At 45.4% G+C, this 24,638-nt stretch overlaps 1 protein-coding gene across 1 annotated transcript in view; it reads right to left on the reverse strand.

The window, feature by feature from the left end:
• Positions 1-12,567: 12,567 nt before the first annotated feature.
• LOC137562035 (extracellular calcium-sensing receptor-like) overlaps positions 12,568-24,638 on the reverse strand; it is a 47,082-nt gene continuing 35,011 nt past the window's right edge. Inside the window, exons 5-6 of the mRNA XM_068273377.1 lie at positions 20,228-20,351; positions 12,568-13,490 (exon numbers count right to left, since the gene is read on the reverse strand). Of these exons, the coding sequence (XP_068129478.1) occupies positions 12,568-13,490; positions 20,228-20,351 (1,047 nt within the window). The remainder of the gene's footprint in view (positions 13,491-20,227; positions 20,352-24,638) is intronic.

Raw genomic sequence — 24,638 nt, forward strand, 5'->3', positions numbered from 1 at the left:
CCTTACATCAATTATAGTGCACAGCACTTTATGCATTTGTATTTTTGCACATGTCCTTAACCAGCAGTAATTGTCATATTATTGTATAACCTCTGTGGCTCCCTGGGACGTTGGTTACGCTGACATAGCTATTAAGCTTTCTTACTTTTATAATTTTACACATCAAAGTGGCTGTTTATTTAAACAAGCCCATTTGATCAGCACACCAACTACCCCAGGTCCCACCTCCACTGAGCGGATCTGTGATTCTATTGTATTACATTACAAGGGAAACTGGATGGCAAGAGGCCAGGGGATCCTCATTGTTGTTTTTAATTGTTTTTAACTATCATGTCGTTTGAATCCAGCAATAAAGATGAATTTATAACTTAAGATTACTGTGGTTTGAATACTATTATTGATAGATATTAAGGGGACTACTTTTTTCCTTTTTATGTAAATTATCTATTTTGGGATTGATGATCCTAGTCCCTAGATATGAATTTTCCTAACATGGTATAGCTGTTGGTATATTGGACCAAACAGCAAGTTTTTTGGGCTCTAATTATTTAGTGAATACAAAGGAGTACAATCTAGAGGGAGAGGTAATGACACGAAAGGTAGGGGACCAGAGTTCAGCTGTGGGTTTAGAGCACTTGTAAGGGGTAGTAGGCCAGAGTGAAAAGGTGAGTTTTGAGGGCCCTCTTGAAGATGTTGAAGGAGGGGGCTGCCCTATTGGGTGGAGGTAGGGAGTTCCATAGTGTTGGAGTGGCTCTCGAGAAGTCCTGGAGGCGTGCATGGGACTGGGTGATGCGGGGGGCAGTCAGGCAAAGTTCATTGGAGGAGCGGAGTGAGAAGCTAGGTGTGTACCTCTGAGTAAGATCGGAAATGTAGGTTGGACAGATTTTGTGGATGGATTTGTAGGTCAGACACAGTATCTTGAATCTGATTCTGGACTGGATAGGAAGCCAGTGGAGGGATTCACGGAGGGGAGCCGCCCTGGTGGAGCGATGGGAGCAGTGGATAATTCTGGCTGCAGCATTCATGATGAACTGCAGTGGGGCTATTTGGGTCATAGGGAGACCAGACAGGTCATAGGGAGACCAGAATCATTGCACATTAATCACAAGTAGGGATGCTCATTCAGATTCTGCGAAAATGCAATTTCCGAAATTCCGATCAGAAATTGCATTTCCGCATCAGAATGCGGAAATCGGTAATGCAAGTGCGGTAGGTGGATTTCCTCTGGAAATCGCGGAAATTCCACCCGACTTTAACATCGATTTTCTCAAAAACTATAAGGTTTTTTTGAAAACTTTTTTGTATCTTGTTCACAAGATTCAGTTTAATAAACCCTGAAAATGTGGTGTTTCTAGGACTTAAGGGGATCTGCATCTGCCTATTTTCTGCATTTTAAATTACAGTAAAAATCTGCCGAATTTAGCAGTTAATAGCAAAGCCCCCGTAAGTCCTAGAAACACCAAATTTTCAGGGATTATTAAACAGAATCTTCTGCACAAGATGCAAAAAAAAAGTTTAAAAAAAGACCTTATAGTTTTTATGAAAATCGATGTTAAATTCGGGCGGAATTTTGGCGATTTCCGGCGGAAATTCCGCATTGGAATGCGGAACTTGGTAGCGGAAAGCGGAATCGGTAATTGGCAATGGCAGAATGCGGATTTACCGCGGAATCGGAAATTGGCATTCCGACCATCTCTAATCACAAGCATCATCACAGCTGCAATTCTCATTATCATTGGGAGGTCCAGCATAAAGGGGCCCATACACTCAGCCGATTTTCTGGCCGAACGATCGATCCCGATCGATCGATCGATTGATCGTTTGCAAATCGGTTGGCCAATCGACCGATCGATGGCCGATTTCGATTGATTTCGATGGATTTCCATCAAACTGGCAGGGTGGAAAATTTAGGTTGATCTGATGAGATTGCTTATCAGTTTGCATTGGCCTTAATGGAAATCTGATGGCAAAAAAATGCCATCAGATCGAATTTCAATAGATTTCAAACTGAAATCTATTGGAATTCTATCCTGGTAATAAATGTTCTAAAAACGCATCAGATAGATCATCAGATGCATTTCTTATCTATCTGCTGCCAATCTGACGAGTGTATGGGCACCTTTACTCAGTCACTGTGAGATCTCAGGGAGTGACCTCGGGAGAGTGAGGACACGCCATTAGAAAGGTATTCTCCAGGGGGCGCATGCGCGGGCTTCCCTGAGATGGCCGCCTGAGAGAGGAGCTCCCGACCCACTGCCGCTAATTTCCGCCGCATCTCCGCTAACAGAAGCCACTACAGCGCGGCTACTCTCCGTTCCTCCTGCGGACACCCCTGTGCACTGAGGGATATGGCTGGCAAAGCTCCCACTAAGCCTGGAACGGCTGCAGGCACGATGGACAGATTTCTCTGTCCCACCTCCCAAGATGGCGCCGATACATCCACTCAGCCACAGTCAGGAGCTGCATCCCAGCAAGGTAATACAGCGCAGGCTGAAATGATCACTGCCACAATGCTAGAGACTACTCTACAGAGGCACTATGAAGCCATGCACTCCTCACTCCAGTCCCTGATTTTAACAGCAGTTAATGAGCTGAAAGCTGAGATAAACGACATTGGGTCACGCACAAATGCACTGGAATCCGCGCTAGACACCATTGCAAACAAACAAGCTAACATGGAAGACGATCAGCGCGTAATGTCCTCTGACTTGCAAAGTCTCCGCTCTGCCCACGAAGACTTAGAAAATAGAGAACGCAGACAGAATGTGCGAGTGAAGGGCATTTCCATGACTGTAACTAATGAAACTCTTAATGCACACTTGCTGGAGCTTTTCTCTACAACTGTCCCCGATCTCCCCCCTGAACTCTGGAGAATGGACAGGGCTCACAGGGCACTGGGTGAGAGGCAGACCGCTGCAGGCAGGCCAAAGGACGTCGTTATTCGCTTACACTACTATGAAGCTAAGGAGGCACTATTCAAGGCCTTAAGGAATATCCCAAAGCTTGATTTTAAAGGGGACACGATCTCTATTTTCAACGACCTCTCTTTAATAACCCTGGCCAAACGCAGGTCCCTCAGGCCCGTCACTCAGCTGCTCCGAGAAGCGAAGATTTCCTATCACTGGGGATTTCCCTTCAGATTAATCGCAATTAAAGGAGGAATGACTTTCTCCCTAACTGACATTGATAACGCAGATTTCTTCCTTAAGCAAATGGGCCTGAGACTACCCCCCAACCATCCGCCTCCCAATCACAGATCTCCAGAGGCGTCCCCTCCACGCAAGGTCCGCCACATCTCCGAGTGGACCAAAGTTCCTCTACGTAGCTTTTCTCCTCAGGCCCCTCCTGAAACTATGGACGCTCATGCCTCTTGAATAAGAGCAGAGATTACAAAACTGAAGACACCCAATAATGTCTCCCCCCTCGTTAGGGGGACCTACTACTCAAACCTCGATGCCTTCAGTCTTTCAGTTTTCTGAGGAATATCCTTCCTCTGGCTCTCTGCTATTTATACACCAGCTATAATAAGTAATGTTACCTTGCTTACTCTATGTTACTTTAATCTCTCTGCCAACCCTTAATGTTACATACAATATTGGCTTAATGCCTGTCACCTAGAAATATGATCTCCAATGTCCCAGAAGGCCACATCTGCTAGCTCCGGCCCTCGGGTGATCACTTGGGAACCCAGTATGTTCCTCAGGAGGTTCTCCAGACCGGGGGGTTATCTGTTTCTTCAGAGCCCCCCCTTCTGGGCACCCTCGACCAAGCGGCTTAATTATGCCGCTCTGATCTGTAGCCACGTCCCTTACAGTGGCAACCACATCGTTCTTATGTTATACATAGTTATGTACTCTATATGTTGTTTATGGTTTATTGCTTCAACTTCTCATACCAATTCAGGTCGGACCCTTACTAGAGCTACCTCTCTCCCAGCTGATTATGGTTAGATGCTTTACGATCAATGCCAAGGGACTTAACTCGCCCCAGAAAAGACATGCTCTCATTAAGGACCTAAAGAGGCTGGAGGTAGATGTAGCAATGATACAAGAGACCCACTTTAAACATAACGACTCCCCCCGATTCATTAGTAAGCTGTATACAGAAATATTTTTATCCTCGGGCCCCCCCAAAAAAGCTGGAGTAGCAATCCTACTTAAAAAGGACGTTCCTCTCCAAATCACTCGCACCATCACAGACACACAGGGAAGATACCTAATATTAAAGGGCTCAATGGCGGGAAAACCTATAACAATAGCCACTGTCTATATTCCAAATACCAACCAAACTTCCTTCCTCTCATCTTTCCTCTCAAAATTACGGAAGGTGACCGAAGGCCCACTACTCCTAGGAGGAGACTTTAATTTAGCTTTCTCCTCTCACCTAGACAGATCTTCACCCTTAACTTCCTCTCCTTCCCCCCTACATGAAAGAAACTCACGACAATTCAGAGTCCTAATGAGAAAACAACAATTGCTAGATCTCTGGAGAATAGTCCACCCTAAATCCATAGAATTTACCTTCTTCTCTCCCCCCCATGCCTCAAGCTCCAGGCTAGACTACTTCTTCACCCACGCCTCAGTAGTTTCTATTCTCTCGAATTCCCAAATCCATCCAGTAGCTTGGTCGGATCATCAGGGAGTATCTGTAGATCTCAACTGGTATGCTAACCCCCACAAGCCCCTCCACTGGAGGATTAATGAATCCTTACTTCAGGACAAAACTCTAATCTCCAAACTAAACGATGACCTTCAGTCATTCTTTACTACGAATATCCCCTCCGTCGAGTCCTTTGGAGTGGTATGGGAAGCTCACAAAGCATTCATAAGGGGGGTACTAATAGCAGAAGGAACTAAGAGGAAGCGTATGAATAGCTGCCTACTCCGTGAACTTTACCGAAAGCTTACAGAGGCTCAGGACTCATACAAGGGTAACTCTACCTCTGAAAATTTTGCTAATATCCAAGCCATAAAATTAGAAATTAAAAAAATTCAGCTGACCCAGCTGGAAAAAAGCCTTCGCTGGACCAGGCAGTTATTCTTTGAAAGGGGCAATAAGCCCCATACGATATTAGCCAGGAAACTAAACCCTAGAAACTCACAAACCCAAATATACTCAATGAGGGATTCTGAAGGCACCATTTTCTGCGACCCCTCTAAAACAGCTAATATATTTACTGAATACTATAAAGGCCTCTATAACCTTCCCAATTATCCCCAGGGCTCCTCTCAATCCTCTCGTATCTCCACTTTCTTAGATCCTCTAAATTTGCCTAAGCTCACCACCTCCCAACTAACTTCCTTAAACTCCCCTTTCACAATAGAGGAATTTGAGGAAGTTTTCAAAAACCTTCCCTCCTCCAAAACGCCGGGCCCAGACGGCCTCTCATACAAATACTATAAAATATTTAAACCTGTGCTCCTCCCCCATCTAGTTACATTGGGCAATAAACTTTTATCCGGAAAGCAAACACCAGACTCATTCCTAAGGTCCCTGATCACAGTTATCCCTAAACAAGGTAAAGACCCGTCAGTACCTCAGAGCTACAGGCCCATATCGCTTCTAAATTCTGACCTGAAATTGATCACCAAAGCCATGGCCAATAGACTCAACCCTATACTGCTGTCCCTCGTTAACAATGATCAGGTAGGATTCATTCAGGGAAGACAGGCAGGAGACAATACTAGAAAGGCTATAAATCTCATAGAACTAATGGGAGCTTCTCGGAGGCCCTCTCTGCTTCTGAGTCTTGACGCCAAGAAGGCCTTCGACAGGCTCTCATGGCCTTTCCTGTTTACTCTCCTGGAACATCAAGGATTCTCAGGCCCTTTCTATAGCCTAATTAGATTTCTCTACTCTAAACCTACCACATCGGTCAAACTCCCTGCAGCCTCCCCCACTTTTTTCCCCATAAGAAATGGCACAAGACAGGGGTGCCCACTCTCCCCTCTACTCTTTGCTCTTAGCATAGAACCCCTGGCTTGTGCCATTCGTAAGAACCCAGACATCAAAGGAGTCACACAGGGCAAATGGGAACACAAAATTTCCCTCTTTGCAGACGACGTTCTACTGACCATGGTAGACCCCCTACTGACCCTCCCGCCCCTTAAAAAAGTACTCAGAGAATATGAAGAACTCTCAGGATATAAGCTCAACCACGATAAAACAGAAGCCCTCCCTATTAATATCCCTCCTCCCCTTCTTGAGACACTCCAGGCATCTTACAATTTTAATTGGAAAAAGCACTCCCTAAAATATTTAGGTATCTTCCTTACAACGTCATATAATACTCTATATAAACATAACTTCCCCCAAATAATCCACACCATTATTCAAGACCTCCATAAATGGGCCAAATTTAATATCTCATGGATCGGACGATTATACTCAATCAAAATGAATATATTGCCCCGTATTTTATACCTATTTGAAACCCTACCAGTAACAGTCCCCTCAGCCCAACTAGCTCTATTACAATGAGAAATAGGTAAATTTCTATGGAACAACCAGAGACCAAGGGTCTCCAGAAAAGTTATGATGGCCCCGAGGGACCAAGGGGGCTTAGGCCTACCCAACATAGCTTTTTACTACAAAGCGGCTCACCTACGCCAACTAACCGAATGGTCAGACTTCACAGTTAAAACCAAGTGGGCATTAATAGAAGCCACCCAAGTCCTACCCTTTTCATTGGCCTCATTCATCTGGCCTGACAAAGCCCATTCTCCTCCAGCCTCTTTGGGTCTATCTTCCACCAGATTCACCATTCGCATTTGGTCCTCCATCCCACCAGAAACTGGTCTGAAGGCCTCGCATAAACTAATACCAATTCTAGGTAATCCTAAATTTAAACCTGGCCTTGAACAGGATTTTATGGCAAGATAGTACTCGAGGGGATATTTCAGGCTACATGACTGGCTACAACCTAACTCCACAAACTACATAACATATGACCACCTATGTGAAAAACACCCCCCCTCACCTAGACTCCTATATGAATATAACCAGATCTCACACTTCCTGAGGTCCCTAGTCCCAAACCCCTCATCCATTAAGGCCACAACGACCTACGAAAATCTTTGCACTCACAAAGGGCACCAAAAAGGTCTCATCACTCAAATCTACTCTCTCCTCTGTACTAACTCCTACTCCCTATATCCAACCCATGACTATATGGCCAAATGGGAATCCTCCCTCTCTCGGCCTATTTCAAACAAGGACTGGGAATCCATCTGGCAGAATGCCAAGGACTCATCAATGTGCGTCCAAATTAAAGAAAATATATACAAGATACTGTTCAGGTGGTACCTGACTCCCGCCACCCTCGCACGTATATATCCAGGCTCTTCGGATCTATGCTGGAGGGGATGTGGGCTTAAGGGATCAATAGAACATGTCTTCTGGTATTGTCCCCTCTTAACTCCTTTTTGGAGTGAAATCCAAAATCTGATTTTTAAAGTTTTGGACTTAACAATCCCCCTAGACCCCATTTTCATGTTGCTTGGTAAATCCGTCCCTCAAGCCCAAAAATTCGAGAGAATATTAATAATCCGCATCCTCACTGCAGCCAGGCTTTCTATAGCTTCCAACTGGAAAAAAATAGCCCCTCCCCGAACTGTCGGAAGTCTTAGCAAAGATTAAGTGGACCAAACTTATGGAACAATTAACCGCCTCTCTTCGGGACACAGAGGATCGATTCAATAAAATCTGGGGCCCATGGGAACTTTACCTAGATAATGGCTGATAGAACTAAAACTCCTCCCCCTTACCCCCCTAGATTAAAAGGCAGTAAGTCACCTTGGCTCTATATAACCCATTACTCTCTGTTTACACCCGGGAACCGACCTGCCCATCTCAAATGTTATTTCTATGTTTGTTTCTGTCTCCCTTTTTATTTCCCTATTGTTATAGGTCATTACTACTTAACTAGACTCAAACAAATTATGTGATGACCTATGGACCTTGGTACAATTGGTTTTCTCTATCCAATCCCCCCCCCCAATCTAGGTATACCTCCAACGGACGTCCAACTACATATAGATATAACCATCTGAAACCAACTTAAGAGATCTGAAATTACCTGACATAAGGACACTGTTCTTTTACCGCATTTAGTTATGATAATATCAAAATTCATTGATGTAAACAAGTTTCTCAGCTTTACATAAACTCTTATACCATAGAGACTAAGGGTAAGATTGTTCAACTTTGTACGAACATACCTCTTGTACCTGTTGTTATGTGCTTTTGAACTTAATAAAAATAGTGTTACAAAAAAAAAGAAAGGTATTGTCCACTTTGCAAAAAGAGATTGAGGCTTGGCTGATGCCCTCTCAGCTTAAAACAAGCAATGGGGTGTGTGATAACAGGACCAATCTTTTTGCCACATGTGAATGCAGAGCCGGGACAAGATCCTCCAGCACCCAAGGCTGAGACACCAAAGTGCGCCCCTCCATCCCTGCCACCCCAGCCGTCACACACTGATTGCTATTAGATTAAGAGGCGCCACAGGGCCCACAACCTCCCCAACACCTTAATATCTAGTTATCTGGCTTGCAGTCACTGCCATGTATCCCCTTTTCTTATTTCTTTCTGCTTCAAACACAATTAGGAATGACAGCTGAATGAATTCTGCGCCCCCTCCTACACTGCGCCCTGAGGCTGGAGCCTCTCCAGCCTATGCCTCGGCCCGGCCCTGTGTGAATGAGTCATTTAACAAATGTGCCCTGCTTTGTGCACATAATGCACCTGCTGGTGGAGTTTCTCTCCACGTACCCCAGATTGGAGTACTTCCTAAAACAAGCTTGCTCCATCCCCTACCGCTGCCATGGCACTTAGCAAACTCCAGTACTAACAGAACAGAAATTCGTTTGTGGAATTCCACCCTGCACATGCTCGTCCATCAGTGTGAGCAAAAGCTTGCCATTCGGCATTAATGGTCTGCATGGAGGTGCCAGGGCCCATGGTACAGCAACACAGCTGTTGTATTTTTCTACTTACCATTGGCTGCAAATGGAGATGCTGTTCAGGTTACTGGCCCCCTTTGAGCAGGCTTCAAATTCCATACTTTCACATGATCTATGTTCTGCTCCAAAGCGGCTTTAGCTTAGCTAACTAAAAGTATCTTGATAACCTCCCCCTATGGGGCACTGGAGGCTGAGAAGAACCCCTTGTCCATGGATTGGACAAGGGCTCTGGGGGAGAGGGGGAGGCTTGGCTGCCCCTCTTCTCCAGAGCCCCCTTATACCATGGACCATTCCTTTCAGATCTCGTACATGCGCGCCTGCGCCACTTCACTGCAGTCCTCAGGAGCAAGATCTGAGAGGCAGAGAAGGAGGTATGGTAATAGGATAGAAGGGCAGGCCAGACAGGTGAAAGAGGCATGTTTTTCTGGGCACAGTTCCACTCATCCAGCTCATCTTGCTTTGCAGGCTTGCTCTGCCCTTCCCTCACACCTTCCCAGTGAGGTGCCCCCCACCCCATTGTCATCAGGACCGCATTGTCACTTCTGCCAACAAATAGAGATGGGCCGAACCTTCGATTTTCGGTTCGCGCAAACTTTCGCGAACCGCAATAGACTTCAATGTGAAGGCAAACTTTGAAAACTAGAAAAATTTATGCTGGCCACAAAAGTGATGGAAAAGATGTTTCAAGGGGTCTAACACCTGGAGGGGGACATGGCGGAGTGGGATACACACCAAAAGTCCCGGGGGAAAATCTGGATTTGACGCAAAGCAAGGGCAGAAATCACATTGAATGCTAAATTGCAGGACTAAAGTGCTTTAACCACTTCCGGATTCCGGGTGGTTTGGCTGATCTGTGCTGCGGGGGCTCTTCAGCCCGCAGCACAGATCAGAAATCAGGCAGGGCGATAAGACTTCCCCCCTTTTTTCCCCACTAGGGGATGTCCTGCTGGGGGGGGGTCTGATCGCCGCCGCGCTGTTGTGCCTAGCGGGGGGGCTTCTCAAAGCCCCCCTCCGCAGCACTAGTCCTCCCTCTGCCTCCTTCCCTCCCTCTCCCGTCCCCTGTGTGCGGCGCAGGACGAAAAGCCGTCCTGCGCCGGATAGGATAGGCTTTAGCCTATCAGATGCCGGCGATCCCCGGCCAATCAGAGGCCGGGGATCGCCGATCTTCATCACGACGCTGCTGCGCAGCAGCGCCGTATGTATGTAAACAGCGGGGAAGATCTTCCCCGCCTGTTTACATTTACCCTGCGAGCCGCGATCGGAGGCTTGCAGGGTGTTCATGGAGACACCCTCCGTGAACTGACATGGAAACTGCTTCAGGATTCAGGGGCCTACTTATGCGTACGCAGAATCCTGAAGTGGTTAAAACATCTTGCATGTGTATACATCAATCAGGGAGTGTAATTAGAGTACTGCTTCACAATGACACACCAAACTCACTGTGTAACACACCGCAAACAGCTGTTTGTGTAGTGACGGCCGTGCTGGACTGGTGCACACCATAGCCAGAGAGCAGGCCGTAGCCGTTTTCAAGCCCATATGGTCGCTGGGCTGTGGTAGCTCAATGATAGAACAACAGTGACGTGACTGCCCAGCTGATCAAATTTGGTCTGACCACAATGAAGCAACGACCTTATTATCTTTGGTGTGCCACCCCACGAGACACTCATATAACTGGTGTCACAAGAACAAGATTAGCTCTCAAAAGAACTGTTGAGGGGTGATTTTTTAGCAATAAGAATCAGCAAGGAGCAGGCTTAAGGCTAAGAAGCCTACAAGAGCCTAACTAAGCTTTCCTTATGAGAGTCTTCTGCAGATTTCCCCTGTAATTAATGCAGGCATACGAGTGAGTGAAAAGCCTGACGCTGCCTACCTTTTAAAAGGCTCCAGGAGGGAGTGTAGCCTGATTGGCTACAATGTGCCTGCTGACTGTGATGTAGAGGGTCAAAGTTGACCCTCATGATGCACTATGGGGCGAACCGAGCTTCCGGAAAAGTTCATGGTTCTCTGAATCGCGGACCCCGGAAGTTTGCCAAGAACCGTTCGCTGGTGAACTGTTCGGGCCATTTCTAATTACAATCATCACTACATACAGGGGCTTTGCTATATACCGATAAAGTATGTTTATCCCACTTTCCCACACACTGTGCATGAACTTTAAAATCAATATTTCTCTAAATCTAAAAGGTCTTTCTGATTTTTTTCCCCTCTTGTTTTCCCTGTGCTCCTCAAAGGGGAACTTCAGCCTAAACAAAACATACTGTCATCAAGTTACATTAGTTATGTTAATTAGAATAGATAGGTAATATAATCTTATACCCACCCTGTTTTAAAAGAACAGGCAAATGTTTGTGATTCATGGGGGCTGCCATCTTTGTCATGGGGGCAGCCATCTTTTTGGTTGAAAGGAGGTGACAAGGAGCAGCAGACACAGTTCCAACTGTCCTGTGTCCTGATTACCCCTCCCAGCTGCACACGCTAGGCTTCAAATGTCAAATTCAAAATGTCAAAAAATTAAATTGCACCTAAACAGCAGAACGAGAACAACAACATCAGAAATCCCATCATGCTTTGCACAGCATCAGGGGAAAAAAGCCTGGGCAGTTTTCTTCTGTGCAGCAAAAAATGAGGCTTGTATAAGAGAAACAAAGTTCTGATGCTGTGAAACTGTTAAAGAAACACCAAGGGCTTGATTCACAAAGCGGTGCTAACCTACTTAGCACGTCTAAAGTCTTTAGACGCGCTAACCAGGGTGCTAAGTAGGTTAGCACCGGATTTCTCAATCAGATCGCGCGTTAACTTTGCGCGCGCAAAGTTTTATGCGCGCAAAGTTTTACGCGCGCTAAGTCCCATAGGCTTTAATGGGCACTTCGCGCGGAGCGCCCTGCGCTCTGTGCAGTACGCGCGTAAAGTTTTACGCGCATAAAGTTTTGCGCGCGTAAAGTTTTATGCGCGAAAAGCTTGTTTAGACGTGCTAAGGGGGTTTTCACAGGCGTGCTAACAGTTAGCACCGCTTTGTGAATCAAGCCCCAAGCCTTTTCAGTGCTGCTGAGTCGATTTTTAGTCCGGAGGTTCACTTTAAGATACCCTGAAAATCTGGAAATCTGGTGTTTCTACCATTTACTAATCACAGAACTCAGAAGCATTTGACCAATTAGAGAACACAGAATTTTTCTACAAAGAATTAATTCTAGACCAATCACCAGATTTTCCGTTTCCTAGTTTTTGTTTTAGTTTGTTCAATATTTTTCATTTTTTGCACTCTCCGATGCAAAAAAAAACTCTTCAAATATTGGAAATGGGAGAATTGGAAAAATGGAAAATCAGAAAATGGAAAATCAGAAATTCAGTGGAATTGGAAATTGTCATTTCCGACCATCCCTAGTAGCCGATGAAATGTAAAGATTCCTACAATGAAAAAATACAATTGAATTTTGATTTATACAGTAACTGTCTGAAGTTTCGATCAATAGTTTCTCATTAAAATTATCTGCTATTAGGTTAAAATTTGCTTTACTACAAAGAAATACACACATGGGTGAGTTCAGTCATTTTAATGCATTTTATCAGGTTGTATGACTTTAGGGGTTTCTTTGTTAACCTGTTAGTCAAATCTGGCATTTTGCTTTTGTTTTTTTCCCATGAGATGTTCCCTAGAGTTCATGTCAGGTCTGAACAAGATGATGAAACATTTGGGGAGGAACATACAGATGACCAGAGCCCAGCTGGAGGCCAAGATGGCAAAGATCTCCATGGCCACAGTGTATTTGCCCTGAGCACTGAGGTATGCTGGGATAAAAGATATCCAGACACTGAGGAAGGCCAACATGCTGAATGTAATAAACTGGGCTTCATTGAAGCTGTCAGGAAGTCTCCGAGCCAAAAAGGCTACTACAAAACTAATGGTAGCTAGAAGAAAGAGGTAACCCAACATGGTCCAAAAAGCAATAAGTGAGCCTTCATTGCACTCAACAATGATGATTCCAGGCTTAATTTGTATGTTGTTGTGTGGGAATGGAGGGGAAAATAATAACCAAGCAATGCACAAAATAAACTGCAGAAAGAAACACACCAAAATAATCAAATAGGACAGTTGAGGTGCAGTCCATTTCCGCAGACTGCTGCCAGGTCTAGTGGCCATGAAAGCCAACACCACCATAATTGTTTTGGCCAAGATGCAGGAAACACAGAGAGCAAATACCAGGCCAAATGAAGTCTGGCGCAGAAGACATGTCTCAGTTTGGGGGTATCCAATGAACACCAAAGAGCAAAGGAAACACAAAGACAGTGAGACCAGAAGAAGACAACTTAGCATATAGTTGTTGGCTTTGATTACTGGGGTGTTCTTATGTTTTATGAAAATCTTCAGAATAGACACAGGTGTGAAGGCAGATAAAATGCTGACAGCTGCCAAAATTGCTCCCAATGGCTCTTCTAAACTGAGAAACTCAAGCATCTTAGGAACACAGCTGGACTTTTGTGAATTAGGCCACTGATCCAAGGGACATTTCATACAGTCAGTGGAATCTAGATCAAGACATAAGCCATTCCATAATAATGCAGGACGAGCAATAATTAAAATCATAACAATTGATATAGACTTTTTCTGTTAGCTTATTTGGGGGCAGAAGCACAAAACAAAAAAAACGGAACGGAAGAAGCTTAAAGCGGACCCAAACCAAACATTTGTTTTTATTAAAAATATTTAGTTGCACCACTCTGACACAAAGATAAATAAACACTCCTTCAAACCTATGAGCATTTCAGTGCATGCTTTTCACCCTTCTCTTTTCATAGCTAGGGTTATACTGGAGGGAGCCATTAGCAATTCCTCCATTGCCGGACACCATCTACTCCACCAGTTTGCCGGAAAAATCCCGGCAATTTGAAAGGAAGGGAGGGATTCCTCCAATAAATGTAAAATATTTTATATTTGTCATCATGCAGCTGAAAAAAGGCTGCTATTTATTATTATAATTTACAAAATAGATTTTATTTCTGAAATCTTGTATTTTTAATTTGGGTCCACTTTAACAGATCCAATCGACTGATAATCAGATCCGTTTTTTACTGATCCGTTTGCCACTAAATTGCCAGTGTGAACCAGGTGTGATGGTACTTCTGACAGGGAGCTAGTGGGCATTCCACAATTAACTCAATCATGCAGGTGGTACTTAGGGATGCTGATTTGGATTCCACAGAATTTACATTTCCTCATTTCCAATCGGAAATCCACATTTTGGAAATCGGAAAATGGAAGATGGAATTCCACAGAAATCAAATTTACTGCAACTTGGTAATTTTAGCCCATTCACAGAACTTGGAATTTTTCAGCAAAATTTTAATTGTAGACCAATCATAACACTAATTTTCCGTTTTTGCCATTTCTGTTTTTTAACTTCCGTTTTTCCGATTTCTGTTTTTCCATTTTTTTTCTCTCCATTTTTTGAATCCCCTAATGCAAAAAAATGACTAGCAAAATACTCCTCAAAAATCGGAAATCAGAAAAACTGAAAATAATAAATTGGAATTTCCCTGAAATTGGAAATAAGCATTTCCGTCCAACCCTAATCATGCTACAGTTCTATAAAACAGAAACAAAATAACTTGTACAGTAAGGAACCTGTCATACAGAACGGTTACTAAGATGCTGGTGCATGCACTAATAATTTCCTATATTGACTACCTCCATAGCTACAGTACATAGTTAGGCTCAAAACATTTATCAAGTTCAAAAAACTAAAACTCTAGTACGTAACCATCCAAAGTAAATTGGAGGTCACACCCCACCTCCAATTCACATTGATGGTACGGAAGTGGCCAGAGTGCCTTGCGCCCATCTCCTGGGCACTACCATCTCCAGTGACCTCAGCTGGAGGCCCAACATCACTGCCATCCAAAGGAAAGCCCAGCAGAGACTCTACTTCCTTCGTCAGCTGAGAAAGTTCGACATGGCCCCAGAGATTTTGACCAGCTCCTACTCCGCCACCATTGAATCGATTCTGTGCTCTTCCATCCTGGTCTGGTACACCGGCGCCACCGCCAGCGACAGGCTCACACTTCAGAGGGTCATCAGGGCAGCGGAGAGGGTCATTGGAAGACCTCTCCCTGCACTTGACCTCCTACACAAGAGAAGGCTGAGATCGAGGGCGCTGAGGATCGCTAATGATCCTTCTCACCCGGGCCACCGCTACTTCTGTCAGCTCCTAATGGGACGGAGGCTTCGGGCCATCTACACAAGGACTGCCAGACACAGTAACTCTTTCTTTCCCTTGGCCGTCAGCTAATTGTTGATCGGCCATTCTATGACTTTTGGAACTGTTACTAGTAATGTGAACCGCTGCTGTAGTATGTAACGCAAACATAATTACAATAATGTAGATGTAACTGCTTGTCCTCTGTGTATAAGTGTTAATTTCTGTTCTTGCTGTTCTATGCTACCTATCGTTGTTCTTCTTGAGCTATATGTACTGTGCCAAACCCAATTCCGGGCACGACCCAGGCATGCTTGGTGAAATAAAGAATTCCTGATTCCTGATTCCTAAAACAATCCCTGTCCTGCACCTGCCCATATCCCAGTTGATCCAGAGGCAGGCTTACAAGGCTTGGCCCAATTAGATTTGAAAGGGAAAAATGTCCTCCCAGACTCCAGATGGCAGTCTGATACAATCCCTGGATCAACTCTGTCAGGAGTAGCCATGGATGTCCTTCGGTGCAAGGAGGGCAGATATAGAATTTGCCACAATCACTTCCTGTAGTAAGATAAATCAGATTTGAACCAGTGATGAGCGAAAATGCCAATATTCTTTTCACATGAATTTACGTGAAAATTAATGTTAAATTCGATTCTCAAGTGAAAAATTCCATGTAAAACTGTTTTTGTTATTTTTCATGCTTTTCATGAATTTTGTTCTAAAAATATAAATTTTTTTTTGCGTTTTTCAGGGTAAAAATTGTCACGGTGAAAATATTGTTTTTTTTTTGTTGTTGCACTTTTTGCAATTTTTCCTGGTAAAAATATAAAAAAACCCCACTAAAATGCAAAAATACAGGCCTATTTTTTGCAAAAATATTTTGAAATCGAAAAATGTTATTTTTGATGCGAAAATGACTTTGGCGAAAACTTGCAAGCAGCACTGATTTGAACCACTCGTACTGTAATACCCTGCTCTGCAGCATATCAGAAACAGCCTGGCACTTCTCCAATCCCTACTGAGCCCACCTGAACCCTCCTCTCTACCCAATGTTCTACATTGCCAGTCTTTGGTAATCCCTCCACTGGCTGCCAATCATCTAAAGAATCATATTCAAACTTCTAGCCCTATCACACAAAACTCTCCATAAGTTGTCTTTCTCATTCATCTCCAGATACCATCCCACCTAAATCCTGGGCTGCTTCCATGGAACCCTCCTATCCTCTAATCCAGTCACCTTCTTGCATCCAGGACTCTTACGAGTGTCACCTCTTCTTTGGAAGTATCTACCACAGCTTGTCTCTAATTCTGCAAGACTGAGGCCGATTTCACATCGACAACCAGTGGTTTCATTGCGCTGGGATCATTAGACTATCGCACCGCAACGCAACCCATAAAACAAGCTTCATAGATACCTACGTTAACTAACACAAATGTAATTCTTGGTGACACACTAAAAATAAGGCCCTCTATTGCTCGCTTGCTGTGGCGGACATACGTAGTGCAAGCAATATGTTCCAGATGATCCTGTACTTTCATGATAAAACCATCTATAACGAAGTCTCATTCTTAGTCCGTCATGACTGCACATGTGCAATACTATAATTTGGAAAACAGCACCTCTATAGCTAGCAAACAGGATGCACGTTATGAGAAAATTGGTGTCCACACTCCAGATGCAGCACAGGTATTGAGGTGAAGGGAGTATCTGATGACTCCTTAAGCCGCTGCTGGTCGTGCCACTGCTTCCCCCCTCGGCCTGGCTACCTACTGTATACTGAGGCATCTAATCCTGGCTATCTATACTGAGGCATCTATCCCTGGCTATCTATACTGAGGTACCTATTCCTGCCAATCTATACCGAGGCATGTAATCCTGGCTACCTATACTGAGGCATCTAATCCTGGATATCTATACTGAGGCACCTATCCCTGCCAAGCTATAAAGAGGCATCTAATCCTTGCTATCTATACTGAGGCACCTATCCCTGGCTATCTATACAGAGGCGCCTACTCCTGCCTATCTATACTGAGGCACCTATCCCTGGCTATCTATACAGAGGCGCCTACTCCTGCCTATCTATACTGAGGCACCTATCACTGGCTATCTATACTAAGGCACCTATCCCTGGCTATCTATACAGAGGCGCCTACTCCTGCCTATCTATACTGAGGCACCTATTCCTGGCTATCTATACTGAGGCACCTACTCCTGGCTATCTATACTGAAGCATCTATTCCTGGCCATCTATGCTGAGGCACCTTCTCCTGGCTATCTATAGTGAGGCACATATTCCTGACTACCTATTCTGGGGCAACTATTCCTGGCTACCTGTACTGAGGCACCTATTCTGGGGCCCTTACTCCTCCTGGCTACCTAAACTGGGGCACCTATTTCTGGCTCCCTATACTTGAGGTGCCTATACGTGGCTATTTAATGTAGGTGGGGCGGGTCCAAATTCTCCATTGGGGCCATAGACTTTCATCGCTTTAGCGTCAGCCTGCGTTAATATCGAGTAACGCAATGCACTGAAAACACACCAGGGTAAAAGGGGCCTTAGGAAAAGCTTATACTTTGTCCTAGTCATATTTTTCAGCTCACCGTCTCATCTGCTAGCTAGCCTCTTGGTCTCCTCACCCCTCACTATCCTCTACATTGTAACCTCATGAGGACAGGACAGTCCCCCTAGTTTTCCTTGTCTCTGCCTTATTTTCACTATCAAATCATGGTCGTAAATAGGGTACAGTGCTGTTTATGAGTTTTTGCCAGAGTCGATTTCTAGAATTTTCACGAAAAATACTTGTATTTTGCGTTTTCGCAAAAGCTAGAAAAATCTATATTTTAACCATAAAATTTTATATTTTTACCATGAAAAATCATGAAAAGCAAGAAAAAAAATGCAAAAAAATGATATGTTACCGCAACCATTTTTACAGTGAAAATAGGCAAATCTATATTTTTACAGCAAATAATGTGCAAGAAGCAATAAAATGATTTTTTAATGAAATTTTAACCCAGAAATCAAATTTAACATTATTTTCACGAAAAATGAATGCAAAAAGAATATTGAAATTTTCACTCATAATCACTGCTAGGGCACCTAGTGGCTGCAGAGGGAGAGCCGGAGAGACCTGATGGTGGAAGAGGCAAGACCTGGCCATCCCTGCTGTCATGCTGGTCTGTGGGTCTGAATAGACACAGTCAGGGGATCACAAGAGGGGACCATCCTTAAATAGGGATGGTCGGAAATTCTGATTTCTGATTCTTCGAAAATTCTGATTTCCACCAATGCCGATTATCAATTCCACAGATCAGACATCCGTTTTTCAAATCCAATTTCTGATTTCCGAGTAGTAATTTTTTGTCCTTTTTTTGCATTCTCTGATTGGCCAAACACTTCCGAGTTAACTCTGCATTTTATGATGAGTCCAATGCTTCTGAGTTCTGAGATTGGACTACAATTACCGGACTGCGGTAATGCGGTATTTCTGCAGAAAACCGATTTCCAGGAGTCTTTTTTTGGTCAATTTTTCATTTCCTGATTGGCCAAATAGCTCAGAGATGACTCTGCGTTCTCTGATTGATTTATCGCTTCCGAGTTCTATGATTGGGCTAAAATTACTGAGTTGTGGTAATACAGTATTCCTGCAGAAATTAAATTTACATTTTCCGATGAGTCTTTTTTTTGGTAATTTTGGCCTTTTCTGACTGGCTGAATACTTCCAAATTGAGTCTGCAATTTCTGATTGATCCATTGCTTCCGAATACTGTAATTGGGCTACAATTACCGAGTTGTGGTATTTCCACAAAAATCCAATTTCCATTTTCTGATTTTTGATCGAAATAAACAGAAATCATTTTTTTTTTTATCGAAATTTAATTTCCACGGAATTCGAATGAGCTTCCCTAGTTTTAAACAAACAAACACAGAACATTTATATCGTGCTTTTTTCCTGGCAGACTCAAAGCACCAGAGCTGCAGCCACTAGGACGCGCTTTATAGGCAGTAGCAGTGTTAGGGAGTCTTGCCCAAGGTCTCCTACTGAATAGGTGCTGGCTTACTGAACAGGCAGAGCTGAGATTTGAACCCAGGTCACCTGTGTCAGAGGCAGAGCCCTTGACCATTACACTATCCAGCCATCATGTGTATACAGATAATTTGTAGTTATGCTGCTGGATATTCTGATTGTACTGTGTGTTGTGCTACTTAGGTAGCTATGGCCAACACTATTGTCTGTTTTGTACTCTGTATAGCACTACAGAAGATGTTGTCACCATTGAAAAAATAAAAAATAATAATTATAATTTATGTGTGTATAAAGGAGAAATGGTCAGACTGGCACATGCAACTCCTTGCTTAAAAACAGCTTTATTAGCACAGGCTGTATAGCATAATGTTAAAAGTTCCAATAACAGCAAATGTTCCTACCCGATCCTCTGGTCGGTGGGGTAAAGTGGGAGCGGTGCTTAGCCTGACGTGTGATTCGCTCAGTTGAGCGTCCTCAGAGGCTCTGCGCATCTAGTGGCTATTCAGCCCATAACAGGTACACATTTGATGTACGCAGGACCGACAACCACGGTGGGACGCCCGAACTTCTGGTTGACGTATCTCCTGATACCACCCACCGGAAGTAGGAGGGCGGGCGGCGGATGGTGAGACGCCGGGAACTCCGGAATTCCTCTCATAAAAACAGCGTGGATTGACCGGCGTGCGCAGAGCCTCTGAGGACGCTCAACTGAGCGAAACGCGCATCAGGCTAACCACCGCTCCTAGTTTACCACACCGATCAGAGGATCGGGTAGGAACATTTGCTGTTACTGGAACTTTTAACGTTATGCTATACAGCCTGTGCTAATAAAGCTGTTTTTAAGCAAGAAGCTGCATGTGCCAGTCTGACCATTTCTCCTTTATACACTGATCAACATGTTTTTTCACTGGATTTGAGCACGCTATTCCTGCTACCTAATACCTGACTCCTGCTATAGCTACCAGTATACGGTTGTTGCATGAAACACTAGCAACTGCAGTGCCTGCGGTCTCTCCTGTTGTATCTATAATTATAATTTACCAGTCTGGTTGGAGATCTCTCCTTGTAAACACTGGATGCATTCATAGCAGCAGACAGGTTGTCCTTGCAATGGGGCCTTCCTGAATCCCAAGGGGCAGCTCTCACTGCAGACTGAGCGAGGAACCTGTAATTCAAATGACATCCTTAGAAAATAAATATTTACCCATAGGACACTAGTGAGGGAGGACATGATGCTTAGTCGATTTACTGTTTGATTCAATCATTTTTATTAAAGAGACTCTGTAACATCAAAAACCTCCCCTGGGGGGTACTCACCTCGGGTGGGGGAAGCCTCCGGATCCTAATGAGGCTTCCCACGCCGTCCTCTGTCCCACGGGGGTCTCGCTGCAGCCCTCCGAACAGCCGGCGACAGACCCGACTGTAGCTTCAATATTTACCTTTGCTGGCTCCAGCGGGGGCGCTGTGGCTGCTTTCGGCACGGAAATAGACGGAAATACCCAATCTCTGTCGGGTCCGCTCTACTGCGCAGGCGCCGTAAACTTGCGCCTGCGCAGTAGAGCAGACCCGACAGCGATCGGGTATTTCCGCCTACTTCGGAGCCGACAGCCGTCAGAGCGCCTGCGCAGGAGCCGGGAAGGTAAATATTGACGTCACCGCTGCACGGAGGGCTGCAGCGAGACCCCTGAGGGATGGAGGATGGCGTGGGAAGCCTCATTAGGATCCGGAGGCTTCCCCCACCCGAGGTGAGTACCCCCCAGGGGACGTTTTGTCGTTACAGTTCCTCTTTAAGGTGAATGTGGCTCTGGATCCTATAGATCCTTCCCGCTCCTCTCACAGAGTACAGAGCTGCCCATCTTTGGAAGCACTTGCGGGCACTAGTGCTCCCAAAGCCACTGAGCGCTCCAAGAGGCGCCAAATTTGAACAACGCACAGCACTGGATCCAGGCCCGTTTCTAGGGGTCGTGCAGCCGTGCGGCTGCCCTGAGGGCAGCCGACCTCTCCCTCCCTTCCTCTCTCTGGGCCACCCTCCGTGCTCCCCCCTCCGACTGCAGAGTGATTGCAGCAGGGAAGCGCTGTATACAACTCACCTCCCTGGTTCCAATTGCCGATCACTCACTAGCCACTGGTCTCTTCTCTGATAGCCGGGTATACACCCGCTGCTTCCTGTTTAGCAGGAAGCAGCGTGTGTATGCGCGTCTATGCAGAGCAGGAGACTGGCGACAAGTGAGTGATCGGCGATTGGAACCAGGGAGGTGAGTTGTATACAGCGCTTCCCTGCTGCAATCACTCTGCAGTCGGAGGGGGGGAGCACGGAGGGCGGCCCAGGGAGAGGAAGGGAGGGAGAGGTCGGGCTGCCCTCCCCGTGGCTGTGGCTGCCCCCTCCATTATGGGGGACCTGCCTACCTACCTGCCTAACCACCTACCTAACCTATACTGGGGGGCAGCTACCTAATCTAACCTATAGTGGGGGGGAAACTACCTAATCTAACCTATACTGGGGGCAGCTACCTAATCTAACATATACTGGGGGGCAGCTACCTATCTAACCTATACTGGGGGACAGCTACCAATCTAACCTATACTTGGGGGGCACCTACCTAATCTAACCTATACTGGGGGGCAGCTACCAATCTAACAAATACTGGGGGGCAGCTACCTAAGCTAACTTATACAGGGGGGCAGCTACCTATCTAACCTATACTGGGGGGCAGCTACCTATCTAACATATACTGGGGAGCACCTACCTAATCTAACCTATACTGGGGGGCAACTACCTAATATAACCTATACTGGAGGGCAGCTACCTATCTAACCTATACTGGGGGCACCTACTTATCTAACCTGTATTGGGGGCACCTACCTACTTAGCCTATACAACTATTCTGGCTACCTATATTAGAGGCACCCACCTAGCTAACCTGTACTGGGGGCACCTACCTATCTAACTTATACTGGGGGCGCCTGCCTATCTAACCTTTACTGGGGGCAACTACACTGGCTACCTATACTGGAGGCACCTATACTGGAGCACCTATGCTGGGTTACCTATACTGGGGGGACCTATAGCTGGCTATCTATACTGGGGGGACCTATACTGAGTGCAACTAGGCCTGGCTAAGGGGGGCATTGGGAAGCCTCCCCGTGGCGCTCCTGGATAGTGCTAATGTGGCATGAACTAATTCCCGCAGGGCGACCGCTTTGCGGTATTCGTTTTTTGACCCTGCGTAGTTTGGCGTACGAAAGCAAATGCATATTTGCATGAGCATTGCCTCATGAATAGCCAATTGAGCCAGATTTGCAGAGCCAGACTTGCTAGGGTTAAAACTTGGTGTTAGAGCACGCATACATTTTCCTCAGGTAAGCATTTTTTGTAGTTGTATCCTTTGGAGGCAGGTGGAAGATGGCTTACTCTGGTGGTGTGAGCCCTGGAGTGAGTTGTTTGCACCTGTCCTCCCCCCCCCCCCCCTGGAGTGTTGTGTGTGAGCCAGCCCTGAGCTCTAAAGCTTGGGGTGACCCATGCTTCACTCCTTTCTCATGTGGTGCCCCCAAGTTAATGCGCATGTAGCAGGACGCAATGGACGTTAAGGTAAGTGCCTGTTTTTAATATTGGGAGGTTGGAGTGGACGGCTTCCCTCAGCGCTGGCCACGCTTGGGGGGGTCGCCTGCGCCACCCAGCCTCCCCCTCCTGGGTGCAGCTGCGGTTCCCAGGTGGTGAGAGTGCCTGGGACCCCGCGGTCCCCCGGTTGTATGGGGGCATTGGGAAGCCTTCCTGATAGTGCTAATGTGGCATGAACTAATTCCCGCAGGGCGACTGCTTTGCGGTATTCATTTTTTGACCCTGCATAGTTTGGCGTGCGAAAGAAAATGCATATTTGCATGAGCATTGCCTCATGAATAGCCAATTGAGCCAGATTTGCAGAGCCAGACTTGCTAGGGTTAAAACTTGGTGTTAGAGCACGCATAAATTTTCCTCAGGTAAGCATCAGTAGATTAGGGGCTCCCTTGTGGTCCTTTTGGTAAGCTGAAATGAAGAGCAGTCAAAGAAGGTGGGCCCATCGACACCCACTAGGCGCCAAGCACCTTCCTATGTTTCCTGGTGGATATTCCTGCTCTGGCTTCACATTTACTATAAATCTCCTCCCCTCCCGCTGCACATGGAGAGGGACACAGGAGGGCAGAGAGAAAAACCGGGCACAAATGGAGACAGAGGAAGACACAAGAGGGCAGAGAGGAGGACAAATGGGGCCCAAAGGGGGGGCAGAGGAAGACATAAGAGAGCAGAGAGGGGGCAAATGGGGCCCAAAGGGAAAAAGAAGAGGGCAGAGAGGGGGCCAGGAGGGCAACTAGGGCATGGAGGAGTACACGAGTGGGCCAGAAAACACATATGGAACCAAAGGAGACATCATACCTCCCAACTTTTTGAGATGAGAAAAAGGGACACTTAAGCCATGCCCCTGCCACACCGCTGGCCACGCCCTCACCACGCCTCTAGTCACGCATACCATAAAGATTTCATAAGAAAAATATGATGTTTTATAATTCAAAGCACACTGGTCCTCTCTATCCTGGTTCATTTTCCTTCATATTAACATTTTAAAATTAGTAATATATCAATTTAAAGGATGGGAATAAAGTTTGGAGTCAATCAAACACATTTTTAGTATAGAAATATATATATTTACATAGAAAGAGGGACAAAGTACTGAAAGAGGGACAAATGAGGGTGACAGAGGGACAGAGGGACAGGACTCCCAAAAAGGGACTGTCCCTCCGAAAAAGGGACAGTTGGGAGCTATGGGGGACATATATGGGACACAGGAGCACACATAGGGACACAAGGGGACATGGGGACACAGGAGGATACAGGGGAACACGAGAGGTGCAAGGAGGAGGTACAAGGAGGACACAATAATTGGGGGGAAAACGTCTGAAAGATGCTGCTGGACCATGGGCGCACCAGGGTTCTTATGCAATTAACACTTTATCCTAGGTGATATTTTAAAACCTGTCAATAAAATGTATTTTAAACCACCAGCAAACAAGAAAATGCTTAAAATAAATGTGATGATAGTTTTCCCACCTTCCTTTTGATACTTATTCAATTGCAAAGTGCTGAACAGTTACTTTAAATAGGAGATGAAATATTATCTCCTAGGAGAAAACTGAGGAGAAAAAGTCAATTGCCTACAGGCCCAGGTTTAGTGTGATTTTTGTGGTACAATGTAGAACAATAGAAAACACTTGGCACTCAAACTCGATCCATATACAAGGGGGGCAGGTTCTGCACTTGCTTGTTAATTCGAGAATACTTCCCCTTTTCCACAACACTCAAACGTATGGCATATGGCTGAAGCTCTGGACGTGCACCGGTTTCAAATTCTGTGAATAACAGTCTAGCGGTATACATACAGGAAGGCAGACCGGGCAACAGTCCCTTTAAGTTTCTTTA

Source organism: Hyperolius riggenbachi, chromosome 3 (assembly GCF_040937935.1).
Source record: "Hyperolius riggenbachi isolate aHypRig1 chromosome 3, aHypRig1.pri, whole genome shotgun sequence".
Lineage (NCBI taxonomy): Eukaryota > Metazoa > Chordata > Amphibia > Anura > Hyperoliidae > Hyperolius > Hyperolius riggenbachi.